The sequence below is a fragment of the Nasonia vitripennis genome, chromosome 5 (genome assembly GCF_009193385.2).
Source record: "Nasonia vitripennis strain AsymCx chromosome 5, Nvit_psr_1.1, whole genome shotgun sequence".
In the NCBI taxonomy this organism is placed as follows: domain Eukaryota; kingdom Metazoa; phylum Arthropoda; class Insecta; order Hymenoptera; family Pteromalidae; genus Nasonia; species Nasonia vitripennis.
Window position 1 is genome coordinate 20,841,782 of NC_045761.1, and position 14,864 is coordinate 20,856,645.

General features: G+C 32.5%; 2 protein-coding genes and 1 pseudogene across 5 annotated transcripts in view; 2 read left to right on the forward strand and 1 right to left on the reverse strand.

Annotated features, from left to right (window-relative positions):
* LOC100115435 (protein N-terminal asparagine amidohydrolase) overlaps positions 1 to 14,864 on the forward strand; it is a 76,009-nt gene that overhangs the window by 29,032 nt on the left and 32,113 nt on the right. Inside the window, exons 2-3 of one of the 4 annotated variants that reach the window (XM_032600997.1) lie at positions 13,071 to 13,287; positions 13,753 to 13,835. The exons of the other annotated variants lie outside the window; for them this stretch is intronic. The gene's annotated coding sequence lies outside the window, so the exon portion shown is untranslated. The remainder of the gene's footprint in view (positions 1 to 13,070; positions 13,288 to 13,752; positions 13,836 to 14,864) is intronic. 4 annotated transcript variants of the gene reach the window in all.
* On the forward strand, positions 8,088 to 11,179 carry Or154 (odorant receptor 154). The gene is made up of 9 exons (NM_001170934.1): positions 8,088 to 8,231; positions 8,289 to 8,411; positions 8,502 to 8,619; positions 9,212 to 9,473; positions 9,534 to 9,656; positions 9,733 to 9,823; positions 9,895 to 10,037; positions 10,161 to 10,293; positions 10,383 to 11,179. The coding sequence occupies exons 1-9, from the start codon at positions 8,088 to 8,090 to the stop codon at positions 10,431 to 10,433; spliced, it is 1,188 nt and encodes a 395-aa protein (NP_001164405.1). The 3' UTR covers positions 10,434 to 11,179.
* Or176PSE (odorant receptor 176 pseudogene) lies at positions 11,294 to 14,039 on the reverse strand (annotated as a pseudogene).

Below are 14,864 nucleotides of genomic sequence, written 5' to 3' on the forward strand. Positions count from 1 at the left end.
AGAGAATTTATGCTGGACTTAATTAAACGCTCGCTTGTATACGTCAATTTCAAAATCAATTTCCAAATGTTGATACACTTTGAAGAAGGCAACCGAGGAAAACTCCACAGCAAAGCTCAGTTTTGCAAAGTATCATATTACACATACGCGAGACCGAGCTACTTAACGATCCATAGCATCTCTCGACACACAGACAAGAGAGAAAGAGAAAGAGAACACGTTCCTCAACGCTGCTCTTCTCCCACCTTTCATTCGGCTCCTCTCCGGAATGATAACTCGTGTTAATTTGACAGTTAATTAAGCGTCGTCGAATCGATTATCCTCGCGCGAAGCATCTCCGTCTCGCCTTTCTTACCGGACATCACTTCCGACAGAGATATAGATATAGAGATAAGGACTGCGCGTTTACTGCACCCGAATACCGCGCCGCGATAGGAGCCGAGGCATCGACACTGTCAATTCATCGTGATTGATGGAACAGTCGGCGCCCACGTGTATGGGAACCCTACGCACGCGATCGTGTCGTCTGATTGGATTTCCTTCGTGCGCGGCTCGCATGATTTGCGCAAGATTCAGTGCTTTAATTTACAGGAGAGCTTTTGGACGATTATGAGAGGATTGTATGTATGACAGACTTTTTGAATTGGTGTATAGGGATTAATTTAGTGACTTCATACGTAGGTAGGTGAAAAAAGTCTAGGTATACCTGTTCTTGCTTTGATTCGTGATTGAATCCATGTTATGGTAGCAGTTATGGTAAGCTCGTCTCCTCTCCTCGTCTCTTAAACTCGTCGGCTCTTCCAATAGATGGCGCATAGGCACTTTTCTATTTCCCACATAAGGATCTAGGTCTTGAGTGTAGATATAGTGGTGTGCCATCCATGCCAAAATTGTCTCGTTGGGCTTACTACTTGGTCCGCTCATGCTATAACTGCCTGAGTCTACTGCTACTATCTTATCTCTTGAATTATTTATATGTATAGATATCATAAACTTTGCTTTGTACACTCCATCTGAGAAATGAATCAACCCGCAAGAGAGTAAAGCTGAAGCGACGCATTCGCACGCGCTGCATCTCTTTCATTTCGTAATGTGTCATTCCTACATACTTTCTGCGAGCGTCATTAATTAATACGAAGCTAAGAATAACGTTTATCTCTCGAGCTTTTCGCGCACAAATTTATATACCAGCGAATGTAGCACACTTCGTTAACTGACCATTTCTTTTTCTGTCGTTCATTTTTTTTTTCTCTCTCCTTGCGTCATACTTCACTTCGACTTCGCACCGCTGTACTTTTTTTTTATTGTAGACTTTATCGAGAACACACTTTTTTCTGCGACCGCACACGATGATGCTTACAAAAAAATCGAGTTTGCAAAAATCTAATAATAGGAGAAAAATAACGACGGCTCTCTAGAGAGTACCGCTCACTTAAACAAACAAAACCACATCGATTCGGCTCGCACCGATGAATATCTCCATCGCCTTCGTACGTATCGTCCAGCGCCTCAACGGATAGCCATCGTTCGGATAACCAAAGATTAGCATCGGAGCCGTGCCGTAATTAAGCGCCTCCGGCCCGATACACATCCGCGGCCCGCCGTTGAATTAATTGCGGATTCGTGCGGCCCGGAAAGGTTCGATCAGCTGATTCCCTCTTGCTCGTCTTGGGCGATCTTCTTCGATGCGTATGTAGATGTAGCTATACATGTGAGTGTGTGCTGTGGAACTAGCATTGAATCATTCAATCTGTGACGGACGAGTGAGCTTTTACGGGCCTCCTATTAGGGGCATTTATTGATATCTGAGTCATAATTGACTACTTTTTATTGCGCTTTTATTGATTGTTATTAAAGCTTCTAAAGTGATTTCTGCTGCTCGCCGATATAGGCGTCGTTTTTTTGTACACAATAATGCACGCAGAGCTCGATTGTCCATCCGGTGCGCTCGGGAAAAATCTGAAATATACGAGCATCTTATTTAAAAAAAAAAAACAACATTGTTTTTCTCTCCCTAGATCGCTTACTATAAGTAATGTATATTCCAGTACTATATAGATACCATACCTTTCTACGTTCCACTAACCATCGGAATTCCTCTCGAATTTTTCTCTCATGATTGATAATATCAACGACGCGCCGATTTTCATACAGCCGTGCGCATACTCGCAATCCCGCAAGCTGCGAAACACGTCAACGCGTGCGGCTTTTACGCTCGAGCCGCTCGCACGAGGCGGAGACCGGCGAAGCGGGTTCGTTTCTGCAGTGTTCTTTTTTATCGTCGCACGCACGCCAGGGGATTAATTAATAATTCCGCGTGAAAGCGCGTGCACGAGTGGTTTACGCGGATATTGTATGCGCCGAATTCCCGCCATGAGATGATTTATCCAAGACTTTATGCTCGTCGCGCTCTCTCGCCATGATGATTAGCCATTTTTCTTGCGCGATGCGTAATGAGTTTGATTGAATTTCTTTTTTTTGTCGGCTGTGCGTAATTTGTTACGGAATTTCTACTATGGAATGTTGCAAGTATGTTTAAATTTTTGGAGAGTTTTATCTGCGTTTTCACTGTTTCTTCAATTCGTTTAGGGTGTATAAATTTTTTATTAAGTATAAAATCTATGCAACGGTAAGAGTTGCTCGGTGACACAACGACACGCAATTTTTTTTTTTTTAACATAAAATTCAACGCAGGTAAAGTATAGATCAATAAAAAGTTCAACAAAACTGGTTGGCACGCGGTATAAAGGCCGCGCGACTGCAACACGGAAGCAATAAATACAGATGTAAAAGAATCTCCATGGGATTATATAGACGTGTGGAAAAAGTCGTAGGAAGCTCGTTGGATCGCGAATAAAGAAAATCGTCGGCAATTATAAGCGCGCGCATCGCGTCCCTGTTTTCCGGGGCCTTCTCTCTCGCGCCCGTCGAGCCGGCGTCGCTGTCTCGACAAGCGCGGCTTTCATTAATCCAAGACCGCGCCTCAGGGCCTCCTTCTCGCGTGTACATGTATACTACATAAACGTGTGTACGCACTCGCGTATTATCTATGTTCTGCCGCCTCTGCGCTTCGAGCAATAGTACTGAAGATGAGCGAGCGTCGGCTATCTCCGGTGAATGGACTGATATTGATAGTGAGGGAGAGAGAAAGATTAATCAAGGGTTGTTGGCTGATGGACCGGAGTTTGGGAATTTGGAAAATTGATTTTTTTACACGGATGTGCGAAAGTCTGCGTTGACTCTAGAAAATCTGAATTTTCTTTTTACAATAAGAGCTTGAGTGTAATGATAATTGTTTAAGTGCATACTATACTTGAAAATATTTTTCGCAGAAAAACGACACTAAAACAAAAAAAAGGTAATGAAAATCACAGTGGACTGAGCATTGTTCGTTACAAAAAATCATTCCTCTTGGTTCTTATGCTTTCACGGCCGCAGGTAACATTGTAATCGTGTCCCCGATGCTTCGACGAAGCAAAGACAAAGTTACAAAAAACTCAACAACGAATGAAATGCGAAGAGACGGACCCGCTTAAGATGCAAATCGAAACAGCTCTTTCTCTTCCCCGCTCGTTCGCGTGTATCGAAACGAATCTTCTATTCCCGTCGCAATGACATGCGTAACGTGCGCGAGGTTCTATTATGAAAACAAAATGCAAATCGGTGCAGACTGTAATCATATTGTACAACAAAGCTTCGATCTCGTCACAACATTTTGATGGTCTTGTGTCCAGGTATAGGTTGCTAATACTAAGAACTTTTAAAATTGTCATTATTACTTAGTTTTAAATCTTACCATTGCTGCATCATAAGAAGTTTATCCTGAGAGTAATATTTGCACGTGAAAATATTTTTAATTTCTGCGTAAGTTGATTTTGCACAAACTTTTAAATCTATTATATTGATTCTGTTTATGCGTTTCAATAATAAGTACTTATTTGCGTGAAAGATGCTTCCTCAAGAGAATGATACGATTTCAAAAAAGGTAAGAGTTTGTTAATAACCCAATAACATAATAGCTTTAATTTTCCAAATGCAATCATACTTGTGGTTTGATATTTTAATCATATAACTTAATTTCAGATGAACGATATCATATCACGTACATTAGATATGGCTTTAGGGAATTTTTAAAACTATTAAAGCAAATAGACAGTTTAGTGCACAATATCAAAGATTTGCAAAAAAAAATACGATTACACAAATATGATTGTTATAGATGTCAAAACAGTACGGTATGACACAGTAGTTTTAACAAGCTGAAATAAACATAAATGCGTTATATATTATAAAGTACTAATCAAATTGTATCAATAATAAAAATTTTACAATTCCAAAGCTTTTGATCATTGATGAAACTGTTATTTTTCCCGTAGTCAATGGGTAAGGATGTATTGAACGATTTATCATTACTTCAGCGAATATTCTGAATTTTGTCGATATAAGGTACCAATTACTGAAGTATCTGTTAAAGTATCAAAATTTTAATAAAACATATAAATCGATAAAAATTAAGTATTATATGATTAGATGTTTACACAGTTTCAAAAACTTTTTCACTCTCATCTATGAGCATTTGTCCAACCCAATTAATATACAGCAAATGTATGAACAATTCGAGGGTAATCAATCCAATTCGTATCATTTTGTATATGTCATTGTAAATGTAAAGAAGCTACAAATTTTTATTTATCAACGAAAAAGTGTGTATAATTGTTTAAATGATCATTACTTACATAAACACCAATCATTGCTAACACAATAGCAGTCATGCAATTCAAAACGAGAAAACACCAATTAAATAAGTTTTCCAAAAACGCTAAATATCTGGTGAGTAAGTGATAAATTGTAACCAGAAATTTCGAATTCGTAGTTTTATCAATATGGTTTAATTCATATTACCTTATAGATTCATTATGCAAAATGACAATACGACGTAAAGTCCTTATGATTAATTTATTTTTTGCTAATATTTCAAATTTGACGCTTTTCTCAGATTTCAATATTCCATCTAATCTGTGACTGCAATAAAAGCTCAATTATAGCTACCGTACAACTTCGTTAAGCTTTATCAAAATCGCCAGCGATTATAATTGATTATCCTATATTATAATTGATTATCCTAGTATATAATATAGATTTATTATTAATCTCACCATACAATTGAGAATAATCCACACGTATGTTTAACGCTTAGAACAAAGGTAGTATCAACACCAGAAAAGAAAAACCAAGTCGTCAAGTAGGCAGCTGCCATGTGTATGCATTTTTTCATGATAATAGTTTTAAATAGTCAAAACATCAACTGTATTTTTATTATACCTTAAATATATTAACCCGACATCTTCTACTAAACTTACAAATCAAACATATTATATGTTTCAAGTCTAGTATCGAGTCAACTGACCATACTGAAAATACATTACCTTATAAGTCCTTTGAACAATTTTTAAATTACGCAACCACTAGTTAATATTTAAAGAAGTATTCTTCTCTGAATTTAATCAATAAGAACAAAGAAAAGAAAAGAAATAATTAATTCTTGGTGCAACAATAAAAAGTAATCAGTAGATACGTTCATTGTACTAACATAAATAAAGCAAACACTACTGCAATAAAGATCACAGATAATTATATTTTAATAGAAGAATACGTTTTTTTTTCTGTAGAAAATAGTCGTGCTTTGTGTATTGCAAAATAGATTAGGAATCCTAGCTTTACTATAATATACAAAAATAATTTGTTCTTAGTATGCGACAATAATAAAGAGCAATTATGGAAGTGAATATGTTTATTGTACTAACATGGATCAAAGAAACACTACTACAATAGATTATGGATTCCAGATAATTATATTGTAATTAAAGAGTAAGTTTTTTCCCTATAGAAAATAATTGTGCTGTGCATTAAAAATGAAATATGAATACTAGTTTTACTGTAGTTAGTCTTATGAAACCTTCGCAAGCTGATTTTATCAGATTCGTTTCTTGTCGAGCTAAATATATAAATAAGAAAAATGTTTAGTTGTACCTGAACAATTTATAAACTTATAACAATTATGTTTTTTGCTTTCCATGTTAACAAGAAAAAAATTTAAGGAAAACAAAAGCAAGAGAGTCAACCCTTTTAAATAAAAACTCCAAACAAATAGATATTTCACTGACGACGTTTCGTTGGTTTGATTACCAACCTCTTCAGATCAATTTTTGTAAATGTTACATATCAAATTACGAGGAAAAACTCCTCGAGTCAATCACAGTTATAAGCTATAATGTTGTTGGGAACCAAACCAACGAAACGTCGTCAGTGAAATATCTATTTGTTTGAAGTTTTTATTTACAAGGGTTGACTCTCTCACTTTTGTTTTCCTTATATTTTTTTATAAACTTGTATATCTAGCAACGCAAGCCGTTATATTCATTACGGTAAGATCATATAAAAGTCGCTAATCTTAAATGTCTACAAATACCATCAAGGCACTACTCCTTATCAATAACAAATATGACATGTACACGAACAACTTATAATTTCGAAATTTTCTACTCGTAGTCAGTTTTCTACTCAGTCACCTTGGCTCACTATTAATTCATTAAACATCCCTTTTATACCCTATAAATATACGATACGTTTAAAACGTTGACTACATTTTTTATTAAAGTATCTAATGTATACTAACGGACAGAAATAAAACTTACTTACTACTGTCAATAATTATAATTATTAAAGCAACGACAAAACTATTAAAACTTATTAAAATTATTTATTTTTTGGCATTCAAACTATGTTCATCGAATGTCTCCAACCGATGTAAATATTATGTGCCGTGGGAATAAAAGTGGGCATCTATGTGTTAGTTGCTGATCCAACTAAGCGAGGATGACAAGCAGGCAGACGATAATCTCGTATTTGTGAATGCAAGTATTAAATTTGTTCATACCTAATAAAGAATCAATCGCCTTTAACCTCGGATTCTGAGATTAAAAATGGTCATAACTTAACTTTGTCAAACTACATCAATGAATACTTACTCCTCCTACTCCTATTGTCGAATAGGGCTTCCGGATAATTGATGGCACAGACGAACGAATATTCCAAATAACTTGTTCATATCTCTCAGTTAAGACAATTCCGATTTATTATTATATTTTTTTTTATAACTTATGTACAAATATTTCGTTTTTTTCGATTGCAAGGATTTTATATACTTCTTCACCTGTTACTTACTCATATTGTTCTCTTGACAGCAGCAAAATTTATAATTGCATTATTGATGACGATGACGATTTTCACTCAATTCTATGTAAATCATAAAAATCGAAAAAAAGCGATTTTTAAGTTTGCAGACTTTATATGTTTTCGCTCGCGCAATAAAGTCGCTTTAAGAGTTCACGAAAATTTAGCGAACTAAATAGATATTGTAATAAAAAGTGCTATTGCAATATATGATTATTTCAGAGTTAATAAATGAGTTAAATGAGATGTACCATCGGAGTAATTCCTCAAATCCTCAGATAAGTACTGTACTGTTACTTTTAAGTGATAACACAAAATTTTAATAATTAACTACGTCCAACAACATACTTGATTAGTGTTTTTTTTTCATGTTGGTATAGTAAATATAAAAAAATTTACACAGATCTATTAGAATTAATGCTATATGTTATGTCATGCACGGCAGGAATCGCATTTTATTTCGCCATTAAATTCAATTATATTTTCACGTTATTATGGTAGTAAACATGTTGAATTTTTATTATTCTTTGACAGAAAAAAGAAAATTATAGGCGTAGACGAATCAATAGGTCTTATTTTTTTCTCGTCTTTCTTTTCGAAAAAAAAAAATTTATGTGCGATTCAATATATTTTCTACCGTTTGCTTTAGTATCCCATTATAACGTTTATAAATTTTTAACCAGTTTTCCTCATCTATAATAAATCTTAAATCGTTCAAAGAATATCATGCGACTATTTCGGTCAATTTTCTTGTTCAGTTGATGTGGCTATGAGTTTTGCCAAAGATATTCATATCCACAATATCTAAGAATGGTCAGATTTTGTTGATTCAAAGTTAAAATTCAAAGAAAAAAATGGATATTTATGATAGCCGTTATTACAAAACAAATATATTTTATCTGAAGCTTTTAGGACTGTGGCCTTTTGATGATTTTTTAAATAAGAGAGTCCGACGAATTTTAATCATCATTGCTGTAGTTTCATTGATAATACCGCAAGTGAGTAGTTTTTGCGACCAGCAGAACGATTTAAAAATACAAATAAGTGATTTATAGGTCATACGACTTTTTGAAGAATGGGGGAGAGACATAGATATTGTTATTGAAGTTATAGGTTCGTTAATTTATTTTTCGGGTTGCCAGATCAAATACTTGAGTTTCCTTCGCGTAGAAGCTAAGGTAATATACATGTATTAAGATAATCCATGCAAATTTATTAAAATAATTTATTCTACAGTACTTATTTTACAGTATTTTGTTCAATTTTAGATGAAGTACTTGTATAATAAAATAGCAGAACATTGGAAATCATTGAGTAGCAAAGATGAGATTAAGACATTGGAAGAATACGGTGAAATAGGTCGTGGGCTAACATTAGGATACATAAGTAATGAAATTATTGGTTTCTAGTCGTAATAATAATTTTTGGGGAAAATGTGGAAAATTATACAGACATTAGTTTAATTATATTTCAATCGTAATCTTGCAAGATCAGTTTATATTTGCGTACTTTTCGTCAGACTGTTTAACAGAGCAATTTGCATTGGTAGGAAAGTTGATATTCATAATAAATAAACTGACTTCGAATGGATAAATCACAATATATTATCATAGTTTCGCCGAATTCTATAAGCTGGAGATATCATCATTGAACCTTATTATGAATTGCGTACGTAATTCTTAAATGCTTTCATATAAATAATAGAATTTTCGAAGTGCTAAAGATACTTTATTTACTTTCAACATTGTTTCTTTTTAATGCACTTATTCAGTTTTTCCATATTAAAAATTTTGCACGATCTTATATATTCTGACAGTATTAATTTAATAAAATTATGTGCACTTTTCATGTAAGATCTTGCAAGATTCTTTTTAAAAATAAATGTATACTTATAGAACAAACATAAATAACTGAATAAAATATCATACTTATAAAATAGAATTATGTTTGACCATACATTATATTTTGACTATTACAGTACCTATAAACATAATTCTTGTGATATACATAAGTCTACCCTTGCTACCACTGCTGCTCGATGTAATAGACCCACAGAACGAAACGCGACCCAAGCAGTTTCCTTACTTTGCTGAATACTTCATTGACGATCAAAAATACTACTTTGAGCTAACAATCCACGGCTGGATCGTCTGTATCCTGTCAGTTCAAATTTACGGAACCTTTGATACCACTTACACGCAATGTGTGCAACATGCCTGTGGGTTGTTTGGTATAGTCGAGTAAGTTTTTAAAGAATACTTTTGCTTAATCTTAGCTAATTGATGTTATTTTATTGGCAGGCAGCGTCTAAGGAAAGCTACAAAACTGGCCTCAAGCAATGCATTTTCGACTCAAGAAGAGAAAGATGAAAAAGTCTACGACAAAGTAATCGATGCTATCTTATTGCACAAAGAAGCCATTCAGTTGCGTATCGATGATTTTAAATGTAATTTTTTAGTTTTCTACCAAACTAACATCAAGTTTTTTTACTACGTGTAGATTTGTAAATCTTATAGAGGATTGCTACTCGTTTTCCTACTTTTTTGTTGTGACCCTCAACACAGCAGTAGTAAGCTTAGCTGCAGTCGATGTAAATATACACTTTTAACTTTGTCTTCTAAATTAAACCCTAACTGAAACAGGTTGTTGACGTTTTCGCAGACTATGCTGAATCTTGAGAATGGCAATACTAAACAAATGGTGAGAATAGGTGCGCTCTACATTGGCTTCTCATTCCACTTACTGTATAATATGAGTCCTGGCCAAAGAGTCATTGACAGTAGCACTAATATACAAAATGCTGCGTATGTATCCCTAATTTGATATTTTTTCATCCGTCTAAAAATTATTTTGATGTGTAACTGACTTTTGACTTCTGTTATCCATCCAAACGTATTTACTAATTGGCTTTTTTATATTTATAATAGTTTCCATTGTGACTGGTTCAATGCTTCATCAAAAACTAAAACTCTTATTAGAATCATAATGTTGCGTAGCTTAACGCCGTGCCAGTTTACTGCCGGCAAATTAATCGTCTTGCATTTAGAAAGCTTTGCTTTTGTAAGTAATACACTATATTTTCAATTAATCTTACTGTTCTATATAATACAGTGATAAAAGTACTGTACTATTGATTTCTAATATTTCAGGTCTTTAAAAATTCAATATCGTATGTAACGGTAGTTGGATCCATGAGATAGTAAATGCCAGTAATAGATGAATAAAAAGTTGCTAACATCAATTTAAATTTAATTGACTATATTGTAAGCAAATCAAGAATTGATTATTAAATTTTGGCTTCTTAATGGTTTCAAATTGTCTTAAGTTTACTAGCATCAAATTCGTAATTCATGAATATGTCGTTGCTCTTAACAAGTATTATATACAAATGACATTTTTAAGAAATTATTCGTACTTATTATATTCAGGACTTCCAAAACTCTACATACCATTGCTATGTATTAAATTGCTATCTACATATATATTTAGTTTGATAAGGCTATAATCCTATTGCTCGTAGAAACCTTGTACTACTTTTGTAATAATTACCATGAAAATGTTCTATTTATGAAAAATACTTTTTTTATAACATGAACATTGAAGTTTATTTTTGTAAAATATAATTAATAATGGTTTTGCAAATTACAAGCCTTCAATATTCGCTATCTTCTTATTTGTTGATGGTTCTTACGTACTTTTTTTTTAAATAATACGACTAATAAATAAGTTATATATTTAAATAACAGACTATAAACTCAACATAAAGCTGATGCTTAGTTAATATAATTATTTCGAGGTTGGTATTAATGAAAATTATAGCAAGAACTTCAGATCGATGTTATATTCAAATTATTTATAAACCAATTTTATTTAATTTTAACAATATGGATCTCTATGTACACTGCTCCAAAGTTATGGAATGTTTTAATAAATATCCAAAGAAGTAGGAAGATTTTTTACATATCAATATTTCAAAATAAAGTGTAGATTTATCCCATATGATCAGTCGATTAAATGACATTAAAAAATTGGGTTAAGTTGATACATTTAGAGTAAAGGTTTATGTTACAGATAAGAAAACAGTAAAATATGACATCGATGTTTTCATTAACTGGATCAATAAAAAGAAAGGAATTCAATATTATTAGTAAAAATAGCGTACTTTTTATAGAAAAATCAGAGTATAAAAGGTACGTCTTACTATTCCAAAAGTTTCCATTGATAAAGTTGTCATCGTTCCAGCCGTCAACTCGCACAGTTTAAGAGAACGGTACATTATCATATTTATGAATTTACGCGATCTGATCGAAACCGTATACCAATTTCCTTTGTATCTGTGTTTGAATATAAATAATGTTATACTATTCAAATTAAGAAAAAAAAAATACAATTATAGTTTTAAGTACTAACGTTGAATCAAATACTTGAGAGCTGCTTTCGATAATTTTTTGTCCTATCCAATTAAGATATAATAAATGTAAAATAACACCAAATAGAAATGCTCCAACTCGTAATAGTAAAAAAGTATTTTCATAAAAATATAGAATCTGAAATATTAATACTTATAATTTCATTAATGTAATGACTATTATCTTTTAGAGTAATCATCTTTTAAAGAAAACTATGAAAAATCTTTTAATCAACATAGTTTGCTACTACTATGTAATTCTTTTATATATTGTTACGGGGTGAAGCCGGGATGCGCATGGGGTGGAAGGCTTGTGCGCCCAGGGAACTAGATCCAGGGACTTGGAGAAAGATGCAAAGAAAGAGACAATGGGTGCGGTTATAGAGCTAGCTTTATTGCAACTCGGAGAGAGAGGTGTGTGTTCTACTTCGCAGGTCCTGCGAAACTTGAGTGCGAGGAAGCGCACGTTTTAGTAGGGATTGATTGGCAGTGCGTTTCTTTATTGATAAAAAACTTAATATTTGCATTAACATATTCTACATCCTCTTTAAGAAAGTGATACCGGAAAATTGAAACGTAATACTTACGTATAATGCAACTATAGATAGAGCCACGACATATAAACCTTGCACTACGAGAAAACATTTATTAAACGAATTTTCTAATAGGTCAAAACATCTAAAAGAATATATATACCAATATCAACTTTATACATAACTATTGTCAGACGTAAACATTTTTATTCACGGCTTAACTATAATAGCCATTTTATTCTCTGAAAAGCGGGACTAAAGTAGCTTTTTATTCCTTCGTGTATTTTTTGTCCCTTATTTGCGGAAATAAAGTTACTTTATTCCCGCAAATGAGGGAATAAAGTAACTTTATTCCCTAATTCGCGGGAGTAAAATTTTTAATTTTTTGAAAAATTGAAAAAAAAATTTAATTTTCGAAACTTTTGAAAATTTTTGAAAATTTCATTTGCATAGACTTAAGTCCTATTTTTTAAGGGAATAAAGTGGCTACACAGTTAAGTCGGGAATAAAGTTCTATATGCAACACGGGACTAAAGTCGATTATTCCCTCGCTTCGCTCTGGCAGTAAACCTACCCGCTGAAGTATTCATCAACTTTAGTCCCTTGTTGCATAATGTACTATTATATATATTCAACATTTTTTCATACCATAAGGTTTCGGTGTGTAGAGTAACAGCTTCACTGAGACTGCGATAGACAACAATATCGTTTTTTGATGTCTTATCGTTAAAAAATAAAGGTATGATTTGTTAAGATATGACATTTAATGAAGAGATTATAGTATCTATACATACAATATATTTATTAATACACTTCCGTTTTATTTATTTAATAATTTTTAATTTAATAAAAGATAAATTACTTCTGTTTCAAAATCAATGTTATTTTCTTACCAGGTAATTGCAAACAATCCGCAAGTATGTTTAACCGTGAGGACGTAAATGCCATCTACCCCAGAGTAGAGAAGAAAGCTTGTAAAATAGATAACGGCAACGTGTCCACAAGCCGAGTAGTGATAATCATTTTGGTCAAAGAAAACATAATCAGCGTAAAAAGGCATAAATAAGGGTCGTGTTCCATTTTCTAACGGATGTACCAAATCCAGAATAAATGGTATGAATGGTATCGATGTGTAAACTAACCATGCGGCAAATGCATAAACTAATAGATACATAGTATAATTATAAAATATACGCTATATAATTATTTAAAGCATCGTATATTAATGCAATTGAATGTTAAATGGCAGGGAACTATATAAGCAAAAATGTATTACGACCAATCTGTACATAAAAAATTAATATTTTTATTCATGATTCTTACAATCCAAATGTATTATATCATAACCAGCTGTAATACATTTTTCTAAATTGTATGTTGATAACTTGGTAATGCAAATTGATTGCGCTTATACCTTCTTAAAGATTATTTAGCAGTAATATCATGAAACATAACTATTTATATTTTAAATAATAGTATTCTTACTTGTATAAAATACAACCAAACTTTTAGCTTCTTCATAAAATTTCATTAAAATTTGTCTTTCTTTGATATCAGTTATTCTTTGCCAATCTTTAGATATTTGAAGAAATAACAACTCAAGCTAGGAAAACGCAAATCATATAAGGATTATCAATAGAGAAAAGTGAATACAACGTCATGTGAGTTTGATCAAAATTATAGAAACTAACTAATGACTGCAACTAAATATATATTTATACAAAAACTGGATGGACACTTACACGTTTTGCACTGGAATATGTAACCAAATACTTAGATAAGCTAGCGCATGCAAACAATAAAGAACCTGAGTTTTCAAATGTAATAGTGAAATCTTTTCCCCATTTTTGTATCAACATTAATGCCTATAAATTACATATAAAGTCATTGAATTAGTTGAAATTAGGTTGTTCCTGTTAATATTGAAACTCATAGAAGAATCTAGGACCTTCGAGAAATAAATTCAGATTAAATTTTTAAAACTAATTTTTGTCACCTAAAAACGATACTATACGTCATCACTAAAGTTAGTCTTTACTTTTCGATATGACTATAACTGTAAAATTGAAATTTATCTACTCAATAACAAATAGTAAATAGCCAAAATATAAACGAAAGGTATGCTTGCAAATTTTTTATTTGAACTAAAGTATTCGTTGATGACAATAGAGTTCCAATAGTTAAAAATAAAACAGGGATTTTTTACGTTTAGTTTTTGTATCTAAAGTATGTTCCCAAAGTTTTAGCTGATTACATTTCCGCTGCTTTAAAATAAAAAGTATCGCATAAAAATGTTTAAAACCAAAGCTTGCGTTTTTGAGTATATTCAAAAATTAACTTATTAGAGATTTATTTCTAAGAAAATTGTTATTCAATAATGTAATTAAGACTTTGAATTATTCAATAGAAAATTCGTTAATAATAAGCAAGAAATTATGTATAATACTATTTCTTTTTATACATTGCTATGAAATAAAAACGACTACAATGATAAGATACCCTTACCTGTGGCAAAGTCATAGTCGTATTGACTGCACAAAAGATAAAGTTACAAAAAAGCCTTCTAGATTTCTTATCGTAAGGCCATAATCCTATTTTTTTTTTTTTTTTTTACGTGGCACTTAGAACTCGAAAGTTCATCGCCTCATCTACACAAGCCTTCCACGCTGCCCTATCTTGTGTCAACCCCA

Excerpts from the sequence above, each read along its gene's own strand:
- Or154 (NM_001170934.1), top strand. The coding sequence starts at position 8,088 with ATGGATATTTATGATAGCCGTTATTACAAAACAAATATATTTTATCTG. Across the intron at positions 9,474-9,533 it reads GGGTTGTTTGGTATAGTCGA|GCAGCGTCTAAGGAAAGCTA; the intron begins GTAAGTTTTTAA and ends TTTTATTGGCAG. Across the intron at positions 9,657-9,732 it reads TTGCACAAAGAAGCCATTCA|ATTTGTAAATCTTATAGAGG; the intron begins GTTGCGTATCGA and ends TACTACGTGTAG.